Raw genomic sequence first — 27300 nt, forward strand, 5'->3', positions numbered from 1 at the left:
GTTAAGGAATACTAAAACTCATCTGTAATATTAGGCCCTGCTCACAAAATAGAAGCTAATTACTAACAATTTGAAAACACTGGACTTGATCCAACCCAAGTAAAGCAAAGAACCATTGGTTTATATGCCCATTTTTTTGCTTACATATGTTTTCCATTTACAGATGTATATATAGACTTGATAGGATTTGGACAGCCACACTTGTAAATTCTTATAGATTTCTTTTTAATGTTAATGGGGATAATGCACTTTGCTTGGGAACAATAACTGGTGTGAGTTTTGATGTTGGAAAGAAAACCGTACATGGGATTCTGAATCCTGGGATTTCTCTGGTATAGAGGAGTAAGTACATTGTCACAAACTGGCATACTGCCTTTGTATAGATACTTTAGAATTTTGCTGTGTAACATTTTTGGAATCAACTTAGTTAACATAACTGGGAAAATGTCTCATAGCAGGGGTTTTTTAACATGCTTTCTGCTGTCAGTGGAGCCTCTGTGAATAGCCTTATTAAAATCATGAGACAACTCCAGGATGAAAATAAATAAATATTGGGCTATATTTGGCATCCTGAGTGAGGCCTTAAAAACCACGTTTTACTTAATATACAAACTCAGAAGTAGTATATTACAATTCTGAAGATTCATCTTTTCTTAATACAAAATGTCTTAAGCTTTTGGATCAAAATACAACAAACAAACAAACCGACCAATACAACAGATATAAGCAAAGGATAGGGAATATAATACTGTAAAATCACTGAGATTTAGAAATAAACTCTTGAGTGGTCAACACCTCTTCTGTAATTCATTTATTTATTTTATGCATTTATATACTGCCTTTGTGCCAAGGGGCAACAAATGGAATGAACAAATTCTCTTGAGCTCTCTATAGTAACAACAAAACACAGTGATTGTTTTACACCCCTTAAAAGTTTTACATCCAGCAACCAGGCACTTACGGTTTGGTGAAATGTAATTTTCGGCAATGCTCTTGCATTCCATCTCACAAAACAAAACATAATTTTGAGAGCATTAATGTTTGGTTGGGGGTTTTGGTAGGCAATATACACACCTGTACTATTTTGTGAGTTTACTCAGGCACTCACGCTTTGATGAAATTCATACATCACCAATGTAATTAAACTTTTGGCATAGTCTATAAAGCGTAGGCCTCTCACAGTGATCTAGTCCAAACATGATTTAGAGGTATATGAGGGGGCTGCTGTGAGATCCTGGGGTTTTTGTTTTGTTTTTAACCTTATCACAGAATAAACCACATTTCTATATTTGGATGCAGCAGAAAACTCTGGTTTATTCAAAAAGCAAAACTGGATGCTTTCAATCTTCTCTCCTTGCATGTTGGGGGAGCAGGGAGTCAAGAGATTCATCACAGCACTCCCTTATAATGCTAAACTGTGGTTTGCTTTCCTTTGGGCTAGCATTGTACTTTTCTGCCATGGAGCTTTGGCGAGAAGGAGGAGTTGACATGTATCTGAAGCAGTTTCTTTTAGAATAAAACAGCAACCGGGTTTATGAAAACGGGTTTAAAACTAATTCTTTTGTGCAAACAGAATCAAAATGGCATTATTCATTGCTATCTTTCACATGTCTTTGAATGCCTTGTTTCTGGAAATTGTGATTGCTATGTTGGTATAAAAAATGGCTACTACAAATGGAAAAAAATCCCTTTTTCTTGAGTATGGAGTGCAGTCGTATTTACAGAACGCCAGTGCCACATTTAGACTACCGGCTATAATTGGAGATTAAATGTGCTGTGTCCAAGGCCTGAATACTAGCTACATGTCAATATTCTTGAATTTGCGCTTGTCATTTTAGCCCAACATAAGGTAAATTGTGGCACATCTGTCATTATGCTGCCATGTTTTTAGCTGGTAAAGGTAGGGCAGGCCCTACAATTTTTCTCTTCCTAACAATTTCTACATAAAACCGTGAAGCAGTAACCTGATGACCTACTTACTACTCATTAATTAACCACTAATAGTGCTCATAGGCAGATAATTTGTGTATAGAAATTCTAAAAGGTTATAACTATTTTTGTAATTTCAGAATTGTAATTGTTCCTGTAATTCTGTGTGGCAAACTTACCTGTATGCAGTGTTCTGAAGCATGATAAATAAAATTTCTCTATGTGGTTCTCTTACTTGGACATCCCTTTGGGGATCCTCTGATGTAACTTCAATAATTCGTATCCTCTTGCAATTTTTTATTGCAAAGGAGTGACATTATATCACAAATTAATTTGCATTCTTACCAAGGGAATTGTTGAATTTTATGAGAAGAATGTCACAATGTAATCCTATAATGTCTTCTAAGAAGAAGGCCCCATTGAATTCATTAGGACTTCATCCCAGGTAAGTGTGTGCAGGATTGCAACTTAAGTTAGCTAGGAGTCCTACTGGTGGTGTCAGGTGTGGGGCAAGTAGAGGCTTATTGGATTAGGCCAGGTACGTCCAACTCCCAAGAGATTGCATTCTACTCCAATACTCCCAAGTATTTAAAAAATGGCAGTGATCTACACATTCTCATTGGAGGGAGGAGGAGCGTGGGGGGTTGGAAGGGGAGGATTGCCCAGAGTTGTCCACACTTGTTAGGGAATGATTGGAAAGAGTTGACGACCAACCAATAAACATGCAAATGTGAAGAGCAAACAACAAACAATTGCACACAGGATGCGACCGAGGGGCAAAGTGAGGGGGTGGGGGGCGGAGACATTAATTCCACATTTTAATACATCCAGAGATTGAGAAGGATCCCATGATTGACTGTGATCACCCAGGGATCTACCTGTCAATTGCAGTCGACAGGTTGGACATTTCTGGATTAGGCCATTGGTTGTCAACCAGTGTGTTGTGGCACCCTGGGGAGACTTGAGGAATGTTAAAGCAGGGGGCCTTTCATTAACCTGTAGCCCATATTTTCCTGCATATTCTCTCTCTTCCATCCCCCCTCCCCAAAGAGGACTCCTTTGAGTCCTCTTCGCTGCCTCCCAGACACATCCCAGATTCCTAGTCTACCCACTTACAGACGTGCTGTAATGAAATCCTAGTGCAAGTAGTCACAGGGAAGCTGCAGAAAGAGTGTGGTTGGTCAAGGGAGCCGTGGATTCAAAAAGCTTGCAATTAGGCCAATGGTGTAGTCCAGCATGCTGTACTCACGGTGGCCGACCAGATCCCTGTGGGAAGCCTGCAAGCTGAACATGAGTGCAACGACACTGCCTGCCTGCAGTTCACAGCAACTGGTGTTCACAGACATACTGCCTCTGATAGGGGAGGAAGAAGATGGTCATTGTGGCTAGTAGCCATTGATAGGCTTGTGTCCTCCATGAATTTGTCCAGTTTTAAGGCCATCCAAGTGGGTGGTCATCCTTGCCACCTCCGTGAGAGTTAGTCCCATATGGTGCTGCATGAAGATATAGTTATATCTGTCCTGAATAGTCCCAACATTGAGCGTTGGATGTCCATGAGTTATAGTGTTAGGAGATGGGAAGAACTTTTCTCCATCCACTTTCTCTTGCCACTTTGTAAGCCATGAGTAACTTCGTAAGTTGTGTCACCTCTTTCTCACCCTTTAAGCTAAAAAGTACCAAGCGCTACAACCTCTCATCGTCCCTTTGATCATTTTGGTTCCCCTTTTCTGTCCGATTCTTCTCCAGTGCACAAACGGGAGCCTTAAAAGTCTGCTACCCTGTTGTGCGCTGGCAAAGGAAAGCTGTTGTGGACTAGAACCCACCACCGTGTATAAAGTTCTCTCCTCAATTAGTGCCTATATTTACAGACAGTTGCAGGGTGCTGCCAAAAAGTGAAAGAGAAGATAGCAGGAAGAAAGTCATTTACGTAGAACAGAAATTAGTGTACAAGATCGTTCACGGTCTGCACAGACTTGTCACCCATTGTATTTTTTCAACTGTTTGAGCGCCACCATGTACTCTTTGGGTCCCACCATGCAAATGGGAAATTTCTCAAGAGAAAAGCCACTTATGGCACATTTTCTGGGATAGACTTTCTTGGTCTTGAAGTGTGATTATGGGCAAACTATTAACAAACTTTCCACACAGAATTGGTTTTCAAATCCCAACAGCAGTATTATAGCATTCTTTTAACACGTATTGAGGCCAATCATTTAGCATTTGTGCTTCTCAGAGGAAATAATGGTGAAAATATTGGTTCTTTAACAAGGTAGACTTTAGTAGCAACTCAGTTTTATTTTTGTTTAGGTAATCAAAGCTATACAGTGGTACCTTGGGTTACATACGCTTCAGGTTACACACTCCGCTAACCCAGAAATAGTGCTTCAGGTTAAGAACTTTGCTTCAGGATAAGAACAGAAATCGTGCTCCGGCGGCGCAGCGGCAGCTGGAGGCCCCATTAGCAAAAGTGGTGCTTCAGGTTAAGAACAGTTTCAGGTTAAGAACGGACCTCCGGAACGAATTAAGTACTTAACCTGAGGTACCACTGTACTTTCACTAAATCTGCTTTTCCAAACTGTCCATCTCACTCCGTGCTACTTTTCTAACTCTGGTCCTATAAATTTTTACATAATATGGTGAGGATATGCTCAAAATATGCATTGTTGATTTCTCTCAATAGATGGTGCCATATACTTTACATTCCTATTAGTGAAGCACATATTTATAATGTAAGCGAACAGGCAAGGCCCATATTTTTATTAATTGTTCAGTGCTATAGAAATATTATATGTATTGGGTTTTGCTGCAATATGGGAAAGTGAAAGAGGTACAATATGAAAAGTAAGAACAATTTATAGTACAGCCTCTGGCATTAACTTTTGATTGCCTAATAAAAGGGACTTAAAAATTAAGCATTGCCCAAAAAGAGAGAATGTACCGGTACATGTACAAAAAGATAATATTATTCCATACAAAAAGTGTTTGTATGCAAGCTTTTTTAAAAAAAAAAATAGGCTTACCCAGTTTACTTTAATGGTCTCTTAGAATGATCTGTTATAGTGCTATGAGCATAATAACTATTGCCATTTTAATCTGCTTGAGTTCCTCAAATATGGATTGAAGCCCAATCATGGTATTCAGAATGCACCACCTTCCAAAAAAGATATGCTGTAATTAATATATTTAAGTTATTCCGTGTGTATTCAGCATAAACTAATGCTAGCTATCTAAGCTGCTAACTGTAAGAGAAGTGGGTATATTAAACTTAGCATTGTATGCAAATTTATTTCAGCGATAGGCTCAGCCTTACAGGACTCTTTTCACTCCATTGCTGCAGTCCAGCTTCCCCCTTTTTGCACAGGACATTCACTTTGAGATCAGGTTTAGGGAGTATAGCTCTAGCCTTGTATCCAATGAAGCTGTCATGTTAGCACTTGGACTTTTGTCCGTGAAATGGGATGCCCTCTCCTGCTGCTCTCCTTCCGTGCCCTTTGTGCATTCCTCTCCCAAGTCTGTTTGGGTCATTCATCCGACCTTCTGGAGTAGATTGGCGAAGGGCAAGAGGAACCAGGAATGGGAGAGAGATGTAGTTTTGTCCCTTCCTAAGCATTTTAGAGCTGCCAGAACACACTGCACTTAAACTGCAGCATGTGCAGAAACGTAGCCAACAGCACAGTCGAATGAATCAACTCTAGTTTTACGTTCCAAAACTTGGGAGGATAGGAGAAAATTCCCAAAAGTAAGCGTGTGTCCTGCATTACAACTCTTCAAGCCAAGAACTGAGTGAATAACTTTCCACTCACCTAAATTAGCTATCCACAAGACACTAGTGTCTGAAACTTTGCAAAGTCTGTACTTTGCTTAAGGGATGTATTTCTCTCTATCCAAATGTTGAGGAAGGCACAGTATACGAGTAATAACAGACTTGTATAACTAAGGCCAACTGCAAATTGAGCTTTTAAGATACAGAGATTCATTTCTATATGCATTCTGCATCTGATATATTTATTTATTAAAGAACATTTAAAAAAACGCCTTCCTTTCAGTCTGACAACTTCCAGAGCATCTTGCAGACAGCATTTGAAAACAAGAAAAATGATACAAAATGAACAAGAGTACCGTAAGCATGCCAGAGCATACATCGAACCAAGATAATAATATGACCAATCCAACACTGCGGTTAACACAGCAATCCTTGCCACCTGCTCGACTGACTGGAAGTCATATGGGGAGTGTTAGAGCTTCACCCCTGGAGTTGCATCTCCACTGAGGAGGCCCCACAACATGTGCTGATGGCTTCATCAGTGTAGATGTACTTCTGGTGGTGCTCTGGTCTAAACCACTGAGCCTCTTGGGCTTGTTGATCAGAAGGTTGGTGGTTCAAATCCCCGCAATCGAGTGAGCTTCCATTGCTCAGTCCCAGCTCCTGCCAACCTAGCAGTTTGAAAGCACACCAGTGCAAGTAGATAAATAGGTACCGCTGTGGAAGGAACGTAAACAGCATTTCTGTGTGCTCTGGCTTATGTCATGGTGTTCCGCTGCGCCAGAAGCAGTCTAGTCCTGATGGCCACATGACCCAGAAAGCTGTCTGTGGACAAATGCTGGCCCCCTCGGCCTGAAAGAGAGATGAGCGCCACAACCCCATAGTCGCCTTTGACTGGACTTAACCGTCCAGGGGTCATTTACTTTTAAGCTTTTAGTGCTGGTGGTTCTTTTGCCAGCAACAACCAGCATTAGGTCCTAAACCAGGGCATTTGGGTGGGGAGGCAGGGGTGGGACAGAAGTAGTATACTAAACCCTGTATCTTTTGCTTGTGTTCAGAAAATATTTAAATATTTCTAACCAGGCTTTTAGAAAAAGAAGCTACAATAAATTGTTGACCGTCTAGAAATGTACACCCGGGGGGGGGGGTTCCTTCATATTTCCCCCCATCCTTGCTTCAGTTAATGATATTGGCAATGATATTGTTACACTAACAACAGTGGAGGCAAATGGGTCTGTGCCCCACCAACTTCAATCAACCCTCATTTGCCATCCATACTTAACATCCAGTCCAAGGGGTGGTATTCACTGTCAGCGTCCTCCTCCTTAGCCCCAGTGATGCCCTTGTAGAATTCGGCAGGGAGGAGGATGGAGCAAAAATAGAATCAGTTGCCTCTGACTCTTACTAGCTCTGGCTGCAGCTACTGTTAATCTCCCTACTTTATCCCATTCGGCACCAGCCACCGCTGGAAGCAGGGTGGCCAATTATGCATTATAGGGGGAAAAATGCATCACCAAAAAAAGAAGATGAAAGGGGACACAGGTTTCCAATAAATTTGCACATGCTAATTCATATGTATATATGCAGATATAGACGTCATAGTAACAAAATAGAAATGCATCTCACCACAGGGAAGAAGGCTGATGAAGGAGAAACCTGCGCTGTTCATGAGCTAATCGCTGGAAGGTATTTTCAAGCCCTCCCTCCCTCTTCCTTCTGATGGTTCTTTATCTTTACACCAGGACCTGGACCAGACAGTAGGACATATGACCACTCTAAATGCAAGTGACTCCATACGTGAAGATTTTGAAGGTGAACCAGGAAACAATTAATCCAGAATGAGGCAGCTAGACTGGTGACTGGGAGTAGCCGCCAAGACCTACATTGGCTCCCAGTATGTTTCTGAGCACAATTCAAAGGGTTGGTGCTGACCTTTAAAGCCCTAAACTGCCTCAGCCCAGTATACCTGAAGGAGCATCTTCACCCCCATTGTTCAGCCCAGACACTGAGGTCCAGCGCCAAGGGCCTTCTGGCGGTTCCCTCACTGTGAGAAGCAAAGCTACAGGGAACCAGGCAGAGGGCCTTCTCGGTAATAGCACCTGCCCTGTGGAACACCTTTCTATCAGATATCAAGGAAATAAACTATCTGACACTTAGAAGACAACCAAAGGCAACCCTGTTTAGAGAAGTTTTTAATGTTTGACGATAAAATGTGTTTTTAATGTTCTATTGGGAGCCGCCCAGAGTGGCTGGGGAAACCCAGCAAGATGGGCGGGGTATAAATAATAAATTATTATTATTTAGTGCATATGCTAGAATATATGCACATGTGCCAAATCTCTAAAATTATTTTAACGCCTTCATGTTCTTAAAAAACAACAACCATGGATGAGTTGTTTCTTTATCTCTCCATCTTTCCTAAAACGGTTTTCTCCACCACAGGGTAAAAATTGCCATGTGCTAGTTTAATTTCCTCCTTACTTACAAAAACCCTTGGATGTTTCCTTTCTTTGTCAGTGTAGTCGTTTAATTAAAACCACGAAACAAATCAATGTTAAGACATTTTGCAAAACTGAAGACCTGGATAATGAAATCTACAATGTGCTCTGCATAATATATGCAAATCACTGAAATATAACAGGTAGGATATCATTAAGATAATTTTATCAGAATTTCAAATAATTGGACAGTAAGATAAACAACTCTTAGGCCTCTGAAAAGGATGATTCATACTGATGAGAGCCGACATCTTTAAATTAGCTCTCAAGAGTGCATCTGAGTGAGGCCATCTGTTTCCCCTACCCCTTTAGTTTAAAACTTCATGAAAATATAGGTTTTTGATATACAAAAGCTTACGTGAATGTACAGTTGTTTTTCTGTAAATGATAGCAGAAAATTACATGCTGCTTTTTCCCCACCTACGGAATAAAATAAGGTACACTGAAGAACCAACTGTCTCCTGCCACACATCACAGGGCAGCACAGGGAGTCTGTGGAATCAAGTGGTGTCAATCTCCAGGCACTCAGCTACTGACCCCAGTCCTAAGGTATGGACTGCAAGGGAATAGATTCTCTTTTATATCATTAGAAATTCAACATGACATTATACGGACCACCTAAAAGTTTTAACTGCAACTTGCTATCAGCATTTTGATCCTAAACAATTTCAGCTGCCCTCTGTGCCTTCCGGCATCATGCTGGTGGAGTTGGGGGTTTGCTGGGGTAGCCAGTCTTAGGACTGAGCTGCTAAAACGTTTTTCAGACTGTCTGATAAACCCATTTAGAGCCAGCGAGAAGGAAATGAAATCTGCAAAGTGATACAAAGCCTTGTTCCCTCTTGGAATATTTCACTGCTACATAGGTCTCCAAAAAAAGCAGTCCTGCGGTTATGTTTCACCTGAAATGTTTGCCAGTTCTTTCACTGTTACTTTTGCTGCCAAACAAACATAACAAAACAAACCTTTATGTTCCATAGCCTCAACATGTAATTCTGTATTATAATTTAAATGGTAATGGGAGTGTGTAGTAACTCGTGTATCGAATGTTTATTGAATTGTAGAGTTGTAGAGATTGTAGAGTTTATACCTTTAATTGAGCAAAAAGATGGCCCCAGGAGCGATCTGTACCATTTCATCACCTGAGCAAAATGGGACTGTGCCGTCTTCCACCTCCCTGCTGTCCCCACCCTCTGCCGCTCCTCACTTCTACCAACACCAGAACTTGGTGAGAGGGGAACATTCAGCTAGTGGTGAAAGCAGTAGGGTGGGAGCTCCGCCTCTTGCACTTCCGCTGCCTGAGACAGCTCTGGGTGGCGCCGACTGTCAGTTTGTAGAACACGAGGAGGAGGATGGGGTCAAAACCAGAATTAGTTGATTCTGTGTGTCACTGACTCCGGCTCTCCCTACCGTTGGCCTCACTGACTTCTGTTCCATCACTCTCAAAGGGCACCAGTCACCAATCTAACTTCGGTGTCCTCCCTGGCAATGTAATTTCTACAGGACATGTTATGCAACCGGCTGATTCTGCTTAATAAATATTTGCACTGCACGCGCCTCAGTCAGAAGTTCTAGAGACAGACTGACCTGGGCCGTTGGTTTACTTTAGATAGGTTTTTGCAATATCTGTTTTATTTATAGGTATACAAGAGCATGTTCTTCTGTAAGGCAGCAGGCCATCAGATTCCCAGGGGAGAGACTTTGGATCTCCAAAACGCTTCTAGATTTCAGTCAACTCCTATCTCTTCCTCCCCACCCCACCCCAATTGCAGAACTCTACACACACACACACACACACACACACACACACTACATCAAGTCACTGACCTGAGGAGGATCCCATTCTCTTAAGCTCTGTTGGTGGTGACCTCTTTCAGATACAGAGAGAATGCATTTCCAGGGGGAGCTAATGAATTTGGACACAGTTAGCAATCTCTTCAACCCTATAATTAAATAGGTGACAACTAGGAAAGCACTTCAACTGGGCAGGAAGTAGGAGGGCTTTTGTTCTTCCAGGCTGGCAGTCGAATCCCTGTGCCAGCACCATTCTCTGCTCCGTGCATAAATTAGCTGTTCTGTCCAGCTTGATACCCCCAAGAGATTGCCATCTGCCTCACAGCTGTATCATCACAAGGCTCAAACTGAGATGCTATCTGGATTTCCCTGGGACAGCTACAAAGTCCACTGTGCAACTTTCCCTGGGAAAGAGTGCCACGTATAAACACATTTATGGTCATTTCTCTACCAATACTTGCCTGGTGTCTTTGACAGAAACACCACTGTGATATTTCAGCAGATGACAGAGTGGATTGCCTGGTAAGTTTCCACGCTAATGCACTTCACTGGACATTACTGCCTCATGTTGATACATTGCACAGTGGACATGGGGGTTTTCAATGGAACAACAGTGAGCTGCTTTGGCTCTCTCTATCCCCCTGTGTGTCTTAAAATACTTTTTCTTCCATTATTTCTTCCTCTGCCTTTTATAACTTAGAAAGCACACACAGGAGCCTTTGTTGCCCTAAATTTACTGTACATTTACCGCAACTGTATTATTGGCTTCCGGCAAGTCTCCAGCACCTATTCAAAAGCACTGGTTTTAAGTGGGTTTTTTTGGAAGCCTGGGTCCAAAATGCCTTATGGACCATTTTCTTCCATACAACTATGAAGGCCTTCCTCAGACGCCTTGCTCTTGGTTCCCTCATTATCTGGGGGCAGGCAGTGGATGGAGGAGAATTGAGAGAGGGGCCTTTTCAGAAATAGCACCAAAAATAGCATCTTCACATACGTGTGTTGCTCTGTCCTTTCTCTGTTGGCCTTTAGCAAGGCTGGCTCAGGATGTTTTGCTGCCAGAGGCAAAACAGAAAATGTCACTCCCCTCCTGTACTTTTGTACGCCACTCACTGCCCACTTTCCTTGCTCATGCATTGCATTTCCAGATTTGTATAATGCCTAAATAAGACTAATGCAGGAAGCATCTGTGTACATGGAGCATATTGCTAATTTCCGCAAAGGTTTACTTCAGGAACATTAATGTTCATTTAAATAATACCTGAGCACAGCAACCATGATTTATTCGTCTGCTTTTATTTCAGGATGACACTGTCCCTCTGCTAAAGTTTAATTGGTATATATATATATATATATATATATATATATATATATATCCCAGCTTTTCAATTTATCATAGACTTGCAAGCCTCTTTTGTCCCATATTGGCCATCCATTGGCTCTCTGTGAAGCTCCACACAGAATCACGGTTTTAATGGATAGTCTGCTGAGGGGTAAGAGCGAAGGGATGACATGAATTACTTATAAAGTTCAGAGATATACTGTGGCTGACAACAAGACTAATGACTGGCTTCTGGGCTTAACTACTCCATTTCCCACCCACCCCTCACCTATAGGCTGTCATTAACAAACCGCAAAGGTGTAAATGGGTTGAGAACACAGTCTGATGCCTGGGTGTTCACAAAGTGATGGAAAAGCTATGAAATAATATGGGACGTGTACATTTTTCACGGCATCATATCTTAGCTTTAAATTCACAGGTATCACCTTCTGAATGAACATGCAGAGAGAAATGGCTGCGTGCCTTCCTTCCCCTTCAGATTTAGTGGGCAGGAGTCCTCTTTTACATCCAGACTGAGAGCGCAAAATGCTTTAGCAGGCTACAGTTAAGTCTGCATATTTTGGTAAGTCTCCCAAACAAAGCAAACGTGTTTCTGTGCTGGGCTGCGGTTCAACATTCTGTGTTGTCTTCCTGTGAACAATGCAGCAGCTTCAGCAAGAATGCATGTGTGGGAGAGAAGTGGGGTTAATCCTTCAAAACATAGAAACGTGTCATGGGAAACGCTCAACCATCTGCTTTTACTAATCATACAGGCACCCTGATCTTCAGTCCTCACCATCTTTTATCCAGAACACACAAAGGGGCCAAATGTGGTACAATACAGTCTACGTGCATCAGCTCCAGGTTCAGCTTCCAGGAGGAAATTGTGGACTAACCCAATGAAGCCGGATGCTGGATGATTCTGGACAGATAAAAGAAAGTACTCCTTCACGCAGCATGTAGTTTAAACTATGGAACTCACTTTTGCAGGAGGCAGTGATGGCCATCAACTTGGGTGGCTTTAAAAGACAATCGGACAAAATCATAGAGGACAAGGCTATCAACGCCTAGTAGCCTTTTAACATTACACTTAATGGGAGAGGTTGTGGTAGGGAGAGTTCTTTTTACCTTACACTTAATGGCTGCCACTTCTCCAGCCCCACACTTGCGAATGGGGTCACGAAGTTGACTAGACTTGATTGCATGCAACTTCTGGTCTAGTTCGTTTCTCTCTTCATGGAGGACAAAGGAAAGAAACGTTATTGCCGTGCAGTTTTGAGAGGAAGCTCTACAAATATATATAATCAGATAGTTCAGCAATATAGGATCTGTTCTTCTAGAACCCAACATAGTTGGGTTAAATGAGCAACAATAACAAAACAATGCACATTGTTAGACATCTAAGCTTTTTATCTTCAGTAAACTTCTGCCTCACTCACTGGTACATTAGTAATAAGAAGCTTTTTCTCTTTTCATATGATGCATTGTTTGGACATAGAAAGTGCATGTTGTCATATTGTAATAGCTCACCCCCAGTTAAATGTGAGACAGTTGATTAGGGTGTTGCCCTGCTAGATTCAGTTTGCAAGTCTTCTGCAACACGTACATCTGATGATAGAAACCCTGTGTGAGAGTGTGCATACACACACATTTACGTGCACACACAGACAGACATGTGTGCTTGGAATTGAAAAGAAGGATGTGTCTATAGTTCAGCAAGGCAATCGAGTTGGCTTTTATTATTAGATTCATTGCTCAGACAATAAAACTAAGATCTTGTGGCCGGCAAAGTGCACTTTCCCTCCCCTTCCCAAATGATGTCAAATCACAAGGTGCTTTTCAAACTTGTCATTGTAATAAAGAAAAATGTGCTTTGAACATACTTCATTGCAACTGTTCTCCCGTGTATTGTATTGAAGTGGAACACTTCAAGCTGAGAAATAACATTTTTGAAGAGAAAATATAACCCGCTTCAACTGTTTCAAAGGAAAATGTATGAGTATATATAAATGATAAACTTTCTGGGTATTAATGGACAAAGAAATATGGTGTGATAAATAACCTTATTTGTAGAAACCCAAGAATACATTTTTGGACTTCAGCTCTGCTCCCCAACTGTCTGCCATTGACACTGGCTTGCTGAACCAAAAATTGGCTATTTCATAAAGCTTAAGCTGTAGCTAGGGTTTTACAAAGCACTCAGTACAATGGTATTGAAGCATCACAATCCATTGGTTGTTAGTATCAACAAAAGCTAGCAGTATGGGACATTTTGCATATGTACAGCTTGCACTATTGGAAAATAAATCAATATAGAAAATAAATACGCTATCACACATTAAGCCCTTTTGAAAGCTCAACTGGTGCTTGATGTTCACAGGCTTCCTTTTTCAATGAGACATCACGAGCAGCTCCGTAAGAACATTCAGAAGGCTCTAACAAGAGCAAACCAAAGGTCTATAAAATCCAGCTTTCTGTTCTCGCAGTGGCCTTCCAGATGCCTATTGGAAGCCCACAAGCAAGACCTAATGGCACACTCCTAATTCCATGTGTGCATCCTTTCGATGCACACGTCTCAAATGTTGCAGTGAAGGAAGAAGCCTTGTCTTGGAGAAGGGATGCGGGTGGTGCTGTGGTCTAAACCACGGAGCCTCTTGGGCTTGCCGATCAGAAGGTTGGCGGTTCGAATCCGCACAACAGGGTGAGCTCCTGTTGCTCTGTCCCAGCTCCTGCCTACCTAGCAGTTCGAAAGCGTGAGCCACACTTTATTGTTTTCAGTGGAACACACGTTTGAACATGCATCCCCATCAACATAATGGCACAGCCACTCAGGTGTAAAGGTTACTAAGCTAAATCAGCACCTTGGTATTTAACAGATAATGTGTGATCAACTTTTGCTTCGAACCTAACATGTAGCTTTTCCAGCCCATTAACAGGTATTTCAGACTGAAACAGCTGAATCGTGACTCCTATAAAGTTGTGTCTGGTATTAGGCATAAGGGGCACAGATAGAACAGCACTAACAACATTTGGTACACACATGCTAAGAGGAAAGTTGCTTCTTTGCTTGTATGTGTGCCAATACATGACATCAGCTCTGTTAATGGTTTCAGAACTCACAGAGTTAAAGAGTTCTGGTGACGTCTCTTTCCTGAGGCGTGGTTAGAAACACTTAAGGGAGGGGTTTGACTCCGTGTGTTTCAGTCTGACTCTCGGACGCGATGCGAAAGGGAGAATGTGTCAGTTCTCGCCAGGTCTGAATTTATGATGTTATTCTTCATGATTAAAACGCAAGAGTAGATAAGGACTGCCTTGTGTCTGCTCTGATTTATTCCACACGTGCTGCATTTTGCTTCTCACCGCTGTGTTTCGCTCTGCTACCGGCAAGAGAAAGAGGCCTGAGGAGGACTTTTGCAGGAGGCACGGATAGCTTGCAGAGTTTCGCAACGGAAGTGGTGCCAGGCTCCATGTTCAGTCTCTGTGTACCCTCTTGTCCGGTGTAATCCGAACAGGTTATGGGAGCTCGCCAAAGCTTTGAAGCATTGCATGAACGTCCCACGTGTGGGGGAAGCCAGCAGGAAAGTTGCTGGGGTCCAGCTGGAGCTCTGGAGCTGTGTCTTTGAAGCTGGAAGGAGCTCGCTGGGAGGAGAAGCCGATCTGCCGGAGCCGGGAGACGTGAGTAAGCTCAGCCCCCGGGGAGGAGGAGATGGCTCAGTCCCAGGAACACGGCTTTGAGCTTAAGCTGCCGTGTGCGAAACTAACTCTAAACTCGTGGTTAGAGTGGAGTTATTTAGCAGAGTTGTCCCTAGTTGGAGCCAAGCTCTGGGAAACAGTCACGCCGATGTCTACGTCAGCTGGGGCGGTTACAAGCCAACGTGAAGCTGAGGAGCGTGTGCTTACTTTTTTGGCTGAGAACGTCAGTGCTGATTTGAGGCCTATAGTTCTGGATGCAAGGAAGCCTGAGGTCGCTTGGGTAGCTCTCCAGGAAGCGTGTAAAGCTGGGGGCAGGAGCCAGGGCCGGGAGCGGGCTGCATCAGGTCAGAAAAAAAGGCAAGAAAGCACGGAAAGCCGGTGCACAGCTGGGAAAGGCTGTGGGACCCCTGAGGGGGGCGAAGGGACTATTGCCACTACTGCTGCTGCTGCTGGTTTAGCAGAGTCTAAAAGCTGCGTGGGTGATGCAACATGTCTGCGTGAGGAGCTTGGAGAGAGGCAAGCTGCTGGGGGCCCTTTACCCATCACTGGGGGTGCAGGAAAGCTTCCTGGGAGCCCTGGGAGCAGTGGGGGGGCGGTGAGCAGTAAAAGCTCAGAAAAGTCTCTTTTTCCAAAGGCTGCCAAGAGTTGTTTGCGTCGTGAGTCGAAGCCTGGGAAACAGAAAAGTGTGAAAGGCTTCAAGGCCAGCCATCTGCTGCAGAGGGAGATACGTGCTGCAGAGCTGTCTGGGAACTCTGAGATAAGTCCAGTCTTCAGAGGAACGCAGGAAGTTGCGGTTACGGAAGCTGCCAAGGACAGGTGCAGCCAGACGTTTGTTGGCATGGCAACGCTACAGAGCAATGCCAGCAGGGACACAACTGTGAAGTGGGTGCTGGACTCAGGAGCGAGTCAACACCTGATAACGCCATCTGCTGGGGAGCTGCGGAATTGCAGGGCTTTTTCGACTGGAATGACTTGTAAATTCGCTGACGGGACAAAACGAAATGTATCTAAAGTGGCAAATGTCTATGTTTCTGTTTTGCAGGCTGAGCTGGAGTGCTTCATTGTACCAGGGATGAAGTGTTGCCTGTTATCGGTTTCTGCTCTGGCGAAGCAGGGATACAAAATTTGTTTTGAAAATAATACCTGTTCCATTTCCAGAGGGGGGAGGCAACTTGTCAACGTGGAGAGCAAGGACAATCTCTTTGTTCTGGAAACACCTCTGGAGGGTGGTGGGAATGCAGGGAAAGCACAGGCGCAGTGTGCTAGTGTTCCCAGCCATGATTCATGTGTTCATGTATGGCACAAGAGAATGTCTCATGCTTGTCTGGAGGATGTTAAGAGGCTGCCAGGCTGCACCAAAGGTTGTAAAATCACGCCATGTGAGGGATCCCTAGTGTGCAGGGCATGCAGCAAGGTTCAAAGGTGCAGGTTTCCCGGGGTAAAGAGGGTAACCACAAAACCTTTTGAGTTGATTCACACAGACCTTACGGGACCAATGGAGTGTGAGAGTCTGGGTGGGGCCAGGTTTCTGCTATTGTTATCGGATGATTTTACTCAGAATTTATGGTCTTTTTCTCTCAGGTCACAGAGAGAGGCGGCGCAACTCATCCAGGATTGGGTTGCGGAGGTGGAACTAAGGTTCTCCACCAAGGTGCAAGCGTTCAGTAGCGACCGTGGGTCACAGTTCACTGGGTCTGCTCTGAAGGAGTTCTTCAAGGAAAAGGGAATTCGTCACCAGGTGACGGGTGCAAAGTCTCCTCAAGAGAGAGGCGTGGCAGAGCACAGGAGTGAAGCACTGGCTGAAGTTGTCAGGGTTTTGCTGTGTGACTCTGGGCTGCCTCAGAGCTTTTGGAGTGAGGCTTCGAAGTTTGCCAGCTTTGTTTTTAACAGGTCCTACAATCACGATGTAGGTGACACACCGTATTTTCTGTTGCACAAGAGGAAGCCACAGGTGCATTTCTTCCGTTCGTTTGGTTCCAAGGCTTCAGTGCCAATACCAACAGCGCAACGGAAGGAGGGTGGTCCTAGGTATCAGGACATGATTTTCTGTGGGTATGATCCTGCAACAAATGGGTGGAAGTTTGCATACCCAGAGGGTGATCAGACCACGCTGCTGGTCAGCAAGCATGCTGAGTTCTTTGAGCAGGGTGGTTGGTCACAGCCTAGGTATGGTTCTGATTTTCTCTCAGAATGCCTGTCCGAGTCTGAGGGGGAGGAAAGGGAGGAAGAAGGGAGGAAGGAGAGGCAGAGGCGGAGCCTGTTGCTGAAGACCAGGTTTCTGATGATGGTCAAGCACAGGGGTGGGTTTCTCCACAGGTTAAGAGGGAACCCAAGAGTGAGCCTTCATCTCCTGTTAGCCAAGTGCGGGAAGCCCGAAGACGCAGCAAGTCAGAGGGGGAGTCTTCTGAGCTTGCTGGAGACACACTTGCTGACCCCAGTGGGTCAGGAGGAGCGCCCGAGGTTGTGCTCCGGCGGTCAACTCGGACCACAAAGGGGATTCCACCGGAGAGGTTTCAGGTCACCAGTGCGTGGGTTGGTTTCGCACAGTGTGATTCTGGGAGTGTGGAAGGGATTCAACAATTGCCTGGGATAGATGCCAGTGGGAGGCAAAAGGCAATGGGAGGTGAGTTGAACTCAAAGAGGTCTGTAAATAGGGGTTCACAGTTTCCCTCAGGATTCGTGACGAGAGGGGGTGTTAATGGTTTCAGAACTCACAGAGTTAAAGAGTTCTGGTGACGTCTCTTTCCTGAGGCGTGGTTAGAAACACTTAAGGGAGGGGTTTGACTCCGTGTGTTTCAGTCTGACTCTCGGACGCGATGCGAAAGGGAGAATGTGTCAGTTCTCGCCAGGTCTGAATTTATGATGTTATTCTTCATGATTAAAACGCAAGAGTAGATAAGGACTGCCTTGTGTCTGCTCTGATTTATTCCACACGTGCTGCATTTTGCTTCTCACCGCTGTGTTTCGCTCTGCTACCGGCAAGAGAAAGAGGCCTGAGGAGGACTTTTGCAGGAGGCACGGATAGCTTGCAGAGTTTCGCAACGGAAGTGGTGCCAGGCTCCATGTTCAGTCTCTGTGTACCCTCTTGTCCGGTGTAATCCGAACAAGCTCTATTGCAAGTTTACCTTGTATGAATATAGCACATCTAACCATTGCTACCCAAAGCTTTACTAACATTAATGAACTCTTACAACGATTGAGATCGATCCTGTGCTGTTTCAGAAAACGGAAGCCTTGTTAAATGCACACCTAAGAAAAGCACAGAAGTAAATAGCAACAATGCCAGCTGCGCAGCTCAGTGCAATGCAACCATGCATGTAAGTACCACAGAGTTCATTGGCACTTACTCCCAAGAAAGTATCCATAGGAGTGAATCAGATGTAAAAAGTAAAAAATGATGCCCCTTTTTCTTTATTGGAGCACACAGCTGTTTTTTTGTTTTTAAATGACAAGTAGAAAGATCAAGAACAGATCGAACAAGAAGGAGACAAATTGAAATTGCAGAGCTTTGAGAAATTAAAAGACAAAGTGCGAGATTGGCTTTACTATTATCAAATAAGGGAGGCTTACAATTTGGATAAAAAAATTGGTTTCCAGGTGGAAAAATCAAAACTAGAAACAGAACTCTTAGCACCCAAAACTAAGATTTTGTCAAAGATGTATAACTTGCTGTTGAAATGGAATACTCAGGATGAAATGGTGAAATCTGCTATGATTAAATGGGCACAAGATGTTGGACATAACATTATGTTTGCTGACTGGGAACAGTTGTGGACTACTGGTATGAAATTCACGGCATGTAATGCCCTAAGAGAGAATATTATGAAAATGATATACAGGTGGTACATGACACCAGTCAAGCTTGCAAAAATCAATCATTTGCCCGATAATAAATGTTGGAAATGTAAAGAAACTGAAGGTACATTCTTTCACCTTTGGTGGACGTGCCCAAGGATTAAGGCTTTCTGGGAGATGATTTATAATGAATTGACAAAGGTATTTAAATATACCTTCTTGAAGAAACCAGAGGCCTTTCTCCTGGGCATAGTCAGCCAATCGGTGTTAAAGAAGGATAGAACTTTCTTTATGTATGTCACAACAGCAGCAAGAATACTTATTGCAAAGTACTGGAAGACACAAGACCTACCCACTCTGGAAGAATGGCAGATGAAGGTGATGGACTATATGGAATTGGCGGAAATGACTGGCAGAATCCGAGACCAGGAAGAGGTGATGAAAGAAGACTGGAAAAAGTTCAAAGACTATTTACAGAAATATTGCAAAATTAATGAATGCTAGAATGATGTTGGATAGAAACTAAGTGGTCTTTAGCTGCAATGTTATAAGGGAATATGAAAAAATGGATTATTAATAGGTAAAAATTTAATGTTCCAATACTTTATGATTAAAGACTAGGATATACAAAGAGGGGAGGGATTTGCTGAACTAATAAATTGAACCGGAATACAAAAAAGGGAGGCGTGAGGAGGTCCGGGAAATAAGCAAATGAAAGATAAGTAATGGAAAGAATGAATTGTTTTTAACCATTTTTATTTTGTATTTTTTTTTCTTTTTCTTTATTCTGTAATATTCTGAAAATCTTAATAAATATCTTATAAAAAAGAAGAAAGAAAGATCAAGAACAGATCTTGCCATTGTTCCTATAAAAAAAAGGGAGCAAGCACGCCAGAGATCATATTAACAGGAAGAAGAGTCCTAGCACGGTGGCGGGTGTGTGTGTGTGTGGAAAGAATGAACAGGAGTAGCAGAGTGAGATATCAGAGACCTAACAAGACAACGACTTTGGAAAGAGTGAAAGAGGGCATTAAAAAGAAGGTTCAAAAGTTTTAAATTGTAAGTGAAATTCAATAGATAACTTTAAAGTAGGCACACTATTAAGACTCAAAGTCATGGCTACGAGTATTTTTTCCCCCTCGGTCAAAGTCAACCTTGCCCATTTTTTCTTGCGGTCTTCTTTCCACCTCTGTTATTCACATACCCCAAAGACTCAGCGGCCTTTTAACAAATTGTGCGCCTACATATCAAATCATGATTGTACTGGATTCACATATACTGTACCAAGTTTCAAGAATGTGTAAAGCATTGATCTTAATGCACTGCTATAGAAGGACAGCTTGAAATGGTTCTAGCTGCTGTGGCATTGGCTTCTTCCTTTTGATCATGCACAGCATTATATTTTAGCATCCATTATGCAGAGGTTGTTGGGACCTTTATCTACAACAAGGTGAACTTTCAGGAGTGACATTTATTCAGTACAAAGGGCCATAGCTCAGCAGCAGAGCTACAAATGTCCCTCATCTGTATCCTTGTAGAGTCGCTGCCAGCTAGTGTTTGCATTCAAGCACCCATGTCAATTTCAGAAGTGCATTAAGTGCTTTTGGCCCCTGTTCCAAAAAAGTCACAAAATCCATTTATTTAAAAAGAACGTCACAAAACTAAAATAATTTCTAAAGAACACTAAGAGATTGGTTTCATGAAACAACAACTTAGAATGCTCTTATTATTCTGATCTTTGTTTGAAGTCCAGCAATGCTAATGATGGTCTCCAGTATCTAAATATAAGTGAATACAATCTTTTTCCTCATCGTTCCCCTGAACTGATCTAAATGGCTAAAGATTATTTGCAGTTCTATTCTAATAACATCAGCATTTCTGCTGGGGATGACTGCTCTGTATTTTGCATACAGAAAATGGTTACTAATAGTTCAACATACTCGCCCCCCCCCCCCCCCCGGTTTTCAATACCCCCTTTACTCCAGTCCCCATTTACATAGACCAATCTATGTATCAATCTATGCATCTCAGCATCAGCATCTATAATAAAACAGCACACACACAGATGGCACCAACTGACTCATCTACCCGCAAAGGGGCTTTATAAAAGCCATTTGTAAAGACCCCTGTAACAGCCATTGATTATGTCCGAAGACAGAGAAAGACTCTATGCTCTTCTTCACAGTGGCAATCATTGGTTAGGCTCAGGAGGAAGGGGCTCTCTTTATTAGCACCAGGGCCAGGGCACTGGGGAGAGGAGGAGGGGGGCATGATACTAAAGGGGCTAAACCCTGTACCATTTCCCCAATATAAATGAATCGCTCCCATACCACCCTAATAGTATGGTGGCTAAGAGATGGAGCTGTAAAGTCCCCAGTGTGAATCTTGTTTCTGCTATGAACTCACCAGGTTGGCCTAAGCAAGCCACTCTCTCTTATTCTCAGCCTAGAATAGGGAGGATAATAATACTAATTTACACGGGGCTGTTGTACAGATTACACCCAGATGATGCATGTGAACATTTGAAAATGCTATTAAAAAGTTGTAGTTGCTGTTGTTGTTCGCAATACAGACAAGCTTTGAGGGCTGCTTTTCTGATTTAAATTAGGGAAATGAAAAATTGGGCAAATGAAATCAGGCAAAGAAAGATTCAATTCTGGATCACCTCCATCAGATCTAGCTTTGTCTTTAGGGCCAACTAGAAGAAAGAGCATGAGATACATTGTCAGCTGCAGCAAAGCAGTCTCTCCTCTCACTGGTATAATTGTAAAGGATTTGGTCTGTTATTCTGGATCTAACTCATATTGTTGTTTCAGCTGTTTATTTAGGCTCAAGGAGGAGTGTCAACACACTTCCTAAAGGAAGGTAGACTAGTCAATGTTCTCTACCAACATAGTGGGAAAATAAATATTCCCCACCTTGTGGGGTCAGGGAGGAAGCCAAAAATGAAGTGTTAATTCATGGGTAGGCAAAATAAGGCCTGGGGGCTGGATCCGGCCCAATCGCCTTCTAAATCTGGCTTGTGGATGGTCCGGGAATCAGCGTGTTTTTACATGAATGTGTCCTTTTATTTAAAATGTATCTCTGGGTTATTTGTGGGGCCTGCCTAGTGTTTTTACATGGGTAGAATGTGTCATTTTATTTAAAATGGATCTCTGGGTTATTTGTGGGGCATATTCGCCCCCCCCCCAAAAAAAATATAGTCCAGCCCCCACAAAGTCTGAGGAACAGTGGACCGGCCCCCTGCTGAAAAAGTTTGCTGACCCCTGAGTTAATTGGAGACATGGCCTGGAAGACAACAACATCTGTTGGCAGTGTAATATGGGAATATTCCTGCCCTTTGTAAAGACACAGGGTTTATTTATGTATTTTAAAGATTTATATAATAAGCACCAACCAAGGATGGTAACCCAAAAACTGAAAATCTAGATGTATTTATATTAAGAAATGTACCGTTAATTTCAATAACCTTCATTTGAAGGTCTCACCCCACCGCCCTTAAACTTTTATCAATCAATGACCATTGTTTGTGCATTCAATAACGGTAGGATTTTGTTCAGCCTTTCTTTTGTGAATTGGAAGGACGGTCCCTCCTCTTCACACACAAAACCAATTGAGCAGCTATTGGCTGCAAGGTTTTTGGTTTGGTTGTCACCAAATGTTTTGGAAAGATAAGAGCTTAATAAAGTTACAGCATGATGGTTGAATGGCTAATTGTTTTCGATTTACTGCAGTTAATGTTTGCACTAATCTTTTTACAAGCAAATTAAATGGATGGATTTAATGGATGGCAACTGCAGGGCTTTTGTTTGGTTTGGTTTTGTATCTGCAGCATGCAAAAGCCCTCCAGCAACCACATTTTTAAATGTACAACAGAATGACAAAGCACCAAACTCTGGGTTTTTTAAAAAAATTTAATTCATAATTTGTAGATATTTCAGTTACTAGTCTAGAGATGCTGGTAAAAATATGTCTGTTTCTCTGGTAAAAGAAAAAAACATTATATGCTACTATAGTACCATGACACTCTGCCAAAAATTTCCATATTCTAGTGCTAAATAATTGTAGGATTGGATGAGACCCCAAGTGTCATCTAGTCCAACCTCTTGCAATGCAGGCACTATGCATGGTGCAGCAGGTAGGTGTCAATATATTTACTTTTTTAAAAAACAACAACAGCAACACCTTGGACAATGTAATGTGCAATGTGTTCACAATGGGTTATCATGTCATTTTCTTTTGTGGCAGAATTACGGTAGCATTTCCCCAACAGACCCAAACCAAACTGTTCAGATGGATTAAAACATAGATCAGTTGCTCTGACTGAATTAAAAACTATTGCTGCCCTAAGCTGCCATTAACTGAACGCTATGATGTATTTTTTGGCTGGGGAAACTGGCGTGATCAATGCTGCTAATCTATGATGTAATTTTTCATTGTCTGGTGTGATAAATCATAGATAGAATGATTATCGTGGTCTGTATACACGGGGCTGCCTTTGAAGATGGCTCAGAAACTGCAGCTGGTGCAGAAACCAGGCGCAAAAGTACTGATGGGAACAAAGCAGCTTGAACATATAACACTGGTTTTGGCACAGCTGGCTAAGCCACTTTGAATATACGCAGATGCAGCATTCATCCTCTTGAGTCGCTTCTCCAGGTGGCCCCACTGAGAAACATTCGGGGGGGCGGGGGGGGCAAGAGAGAGGTTCCCCATCCATTGTAGTTCCCCATTTATGGAATAATCTCTCATGCGGCCTGCTTGGTGCCAACATTAACATCCGTTCAATGCCAGGTTAAAACATACCTCTTCTTCCAGGCGTTTGAAGAAATATGGTCATCATTACTACTGGTGTTTCCATGTTATACATATCTTCTTTGAAGGGGCATTGTTGAACCACGTGAGTTTCAATTGTGTATGCAAATCGCGTAGAAATGTTTTGTATTAGGCAAGAAGGATGCAGCTAGCCCCATATGCCTGATGTTACCGTGTGCACTTAAAACATGAGCCTGAATATTTTCAAGAACCGGCAAATGAAACCCCTCTCTCTTAAGTAGTATGAATATGGGCATGGGTTGGCTTCATCTGTACAGTCCACTTTTCATCTCTGTGATGCAGATCTAGTGCATGCCATAAAATTAGTTTCCGGTCCCAATTCAAATTGCTGGTATTGACCTATAAAGCCTTAAACAGCTCAGGACGGTAATACCTCAAGGACCGCCTCTTTCCATATTAACCCACCCGGACCCTGAGATCATCTTCTGAGGCCTTTCTTCATGTGCCTCCTCCTCAAGAGGTCCGGAGGGTGACAACAAAGGCCTTCTCTGCAGTGGCTCCCCGTTTGTGGAATGCTCTCCCCAGGGAAGTTCGCCTGACGCCTTCATTATACACCTTTAGGCGCCAGCAAAAATATTCCGTTTTAACCTGGCCTTTGGTTGATTTGATTGATATCCTATGTCCTTTTAAAATGTGTTGGGGTTTTTTTTGGTGGGGGGGGAGGGTTATTGGGTTGTTGTTTTTATTTTGATTACGGTATGTATTTTGTGGTTTTACATTTTGATTTTATTCTGTGAACCTCCCTGAGACCTGTGGGTATAGGGTGGTACATACCGGTATATAAATTCAATTAATAATAATAATAATAATAACATCAGTTAGAAAACTTAAGTATACACTGATGTCATACTCACCTGTGTTATTTCCATGCATCCCTCTTACCTGAGGGGAGCAGTAAGTTGTGATTCTGTTCCCTTCTGCCTCCAGGGACAACAAATGGGCTAGAATATAAAACATAACACTGTTAGCCTACATATACCCAAGTGACACCATTCTGCTTTGCAGGGCAACTGGCATCATTGGGCCAGAGGTTAGGCAGCTACACCAGTGCAAGAAGACAAGGTGCCCCCTGGTGCCCAACTTGTAATATGAGATAGTGCGTGTTTTTAGGATCCATTTGACAACTGGCAAATTTTATTTTATTTTATTTTATTTTATAAATAAATAGTTTTTGAATGGGTATGTTTTTTGGGGGGGGTGTCTAGTTCCATGTCTGTGAACTCAGCATGCATCCCTTTTTATTGTTATTTTTATATTAAGCAGTAATATTATTCAGAAAGGAAAAACATGCCTACTGAGGTTACAAGCACTCCTGTTTTAAATGAGGTACAAACTGCATGACTCAGGCAATTTAAAAATGCAGATTACCAGACTCATAAACCCTTAGATGAATTTTGGTGCACAAAGATAATGACTAGACCTAATCCCTAATATTGGAGATAATGTTTAAACAAATGTATTTAATTTAATGAGACACCTGGACAAGCTTATTTAATTCACCCTTGCATCTAATTAGCTGTATTGAAGGGGCAGTTACTATATTTCATCTTAAGGATTCTCCCCCCACCCATTTCATATTAATCCTTTTAATACTCTCAAAGGAAGCACAGATGAAAACAGGGAGGGGCGAATCTTGTTAATTAACCTGGACCTCTGGAAACCCTTTTCTGGGGTGTTATAGAGTGCTGCTAATACTCTGACCTCCTATTAAAATCTGAGTTCTGTGCATGAATAATAATAAGTATGCAAATAAATGTATGCTGTTGCCAGAAAGAGGACTGTGTTAATATTAAGTTGTTCAATAGTTATACCTAATCATATAAAACCAAACATTATATTAATAAAAACTGTGGTGTTTCCCTAGTATTTTAGAAGATTTCCCAGAGCAATGAAAACAACGGCCTAAGGCCCCAATCCAAAGATGCTGCCTTGAGCTCCTTGGGAGGCAGGATAAAATTGTGTAATAATAAGAAGTAGCAGCATATAATGCCAATCCTGCCCCAACTGCCAATTAGTTTCTCGGCCCAATTCAACATGCAGGCTTTGACCTATAAAGCCTCTCCCCATATGAACCGACCTGGACCCTGCAGCCCTTCTTCATGTGCCTCCTCTGCGAAAAGTCTGGAGGGTGGCAACATGAGAATGGACTTTTCTGTGTTGGCTCCCCTGGCGCCCTTGTTACATATCTTTACAGGGGTGCCAACTTGAATAAAATATTGTGGGGGCCCAAATAGGCCCCGCCCCGTTTAATTGATCACAGGACACAGTGCACACATACCATTTGAATGGGAATGCCCATCAACTTATTGCCCAATATTTTATTGTGGGGGTCGAAACCCCCACAGCCCCTAGGAGTTGGCTTCTATGCTTAGGTATGTCTCTCAGGCAGGGGGTGGACTTTCAAATGCCCTCAGTGCCCTATGTAACGCCGAAGTTCGGTACCCCCTGCCTTCTGTTCTCTGTGTGTGCAGTATTGAATTTGCTTTATGCCAGACTGTTTTACTTGATGTTTCAATGTCTTGTCTTTTTTCTTTTTTTTTGATACAGTGGTACCTCGGGTTACAGACGCTTCAGGTTACAGACTCCACTAACCCAGAAATAGTACCTTGGATTAAGAACTTTACCTCAGGATGAGAACAGAAATCCTGCTCTGGCGGCTAGCTGAAGTGGTACCTCAGGTTAAGAACGGACCTCCAGAACGAATTAAGTTCTTAACCTGAGGTACCACTGTATTTTTATTTAAAATATTAAGCAGTATACAAATGAAATTAATAATAACTACAATGCCCTGTGGTGCCCCCCCCCCCGTCAGCTTGGTGCCCAGGGCAGGACCGTATTTAGGTTTGAGGAGGCCCTAAGCTACTGAAGGTAATGGGGCCCTTTATATCTCCAGCTGTCCTCTGTCAACAACAAATTGTTGCTGTTTTTTGTGTTGAATATATGCTGTACGGTAATTTACGGACCTATTAGGTATCTAAAGCCATTCGCACATAACAAAATATGCACATCATAGGAGCCCACGAAACACTGTTGCTGTATGTAGGTTTTATTCTATTTGTTTTTTATTTTATATTTTGGAAATGTACATCCAGTTTTTTTCCCTTTATTTTTTTGGGGGGCCCCCAAGAGAGTGGGGCCCTAAGCTATAGCTGGTTTAGCTTATACAGAAATCCGTCACTGGAAGTGCAATGTTAACCTGATGCTGTAAATTTGCCTCTGCCCCAGGCCTTTCCCCCTTAATAATTAATTAAACAATTTTTAGCCTTTAAAACTGGGGGTATATTGTTTCTGTTTGTTACGATGTTATGCTTTGTTTCCATTGTAAACCGCCCTGTGATTCTCTCGGATGAAGGAAGGTTTAGAAATCAATAATAATAATAGTAATAATAATAATAATAATAATAGTAATAATAATAATAATAATACTCTTGCATTGGACAAACGCTTGGATTTTGCTTCGGAACATAAACTCACGTGCACAAGACAGAGCTTCCTTTCAGTAGCTCCAGCCACCCGAGGAAATACGTCGTGTAACGTATATATATATATTAAAAAGTGAAAAAGAGAAGCGAGTGAAACGAGAGAGGGTCCGGGAACAGAAGGCGGGGAAGGAGAAGGAGGGAGAGAAAGGGGGAAAGCAGAAGAGGAGGCAAGTGCGGGAGCGGCAGCGCGCACAA

The 27300-nt window shown here is 42.6% G+C and overlaps 1 protein-coding gene across 6 annotated transcripts; it reads right to left on the reverse strand.

Moving 5' to 3' along the window:
- Nucleotides 1–1052: 1052 nt before the first annotated feature.
- On the reverse strand, nt 1053–27225 carry LOC308459528 (uncharacterized protein). 6 transcript variants are annotated; one of them, XM_080975142.1, is made up of 5 exons: nt 27050–27172; nt 24478–24564; nt 12428–12531; nt 12096–12221; nt 11334–11461 (listed from the first exon to the last, which is right to left on the reverse strand). In XM_080975142.1, exons 1-4 carry the CDS (start codon nt 27087–27089, stop codon nt 12102–12104), a joined length of 351 nt encoding a protein of 116 aa, XP_080831268.1. In that variant the 5' UTR covers nt 27090–27172; the 3' UTR covers nt 11334–11461; nt 12096–12101. The 6 variants fall into 6 exon arrangements, 4 of the variants coding, with proteins under 4 accessions (XP_080831269.1, XP_080831268.1, XP_080831270.1 ...); XM_080975143.1 differs by lacking the exons at nt 11334–11461; nt 12096–12221 and adding an exon at nt 1053–3282; XR_013978078.1 differs by lacking the exons at nt 11334–11461; nt 12096–12221 and adding an exon at nt 4255–7437 and having other exon boundaries at nt 27098–27225.
- Nucleotides 27226–27300: the final 75 nt, after the last annotated feature.

This window comes from Podarcis pityusensis, assembly GCF_964106645.2.
Source record: "Podarcis pityusensis genome assembly, chromosome: 12".
Classification (NCBI taxonomy): Eukaryota; Metazoa; Chordata; class Lepidosauria; order Squamata; family Lacertidae; genus Podarcis; species Podarcis pityusensis.

Excerpts from the sequence above, each read along its gene's own strand:
- LOC308459528 (XM_080975142.1), bottom strand. The coding sequence starts at position 27,089 with ATGTTCCGAAGCAAAATCCAAGCGTTTGTCCAATGCAAGA. Across the intron at positions 12,532-24,477 it reads GATGCATGGAAATAACACAG|AGAGAAACGAACTAGACCAG; the intron begins GTGAGTATGACA and ends TCCTCCATGAAG. Across the intron at positions 12,222-12,427 it reads TGGCAGCCATTAAGTGTAAG|AATCATCCAGCATCCGGCTT; the intron begins GTAAAAAGAACT and ends TTATCTGTCCAG.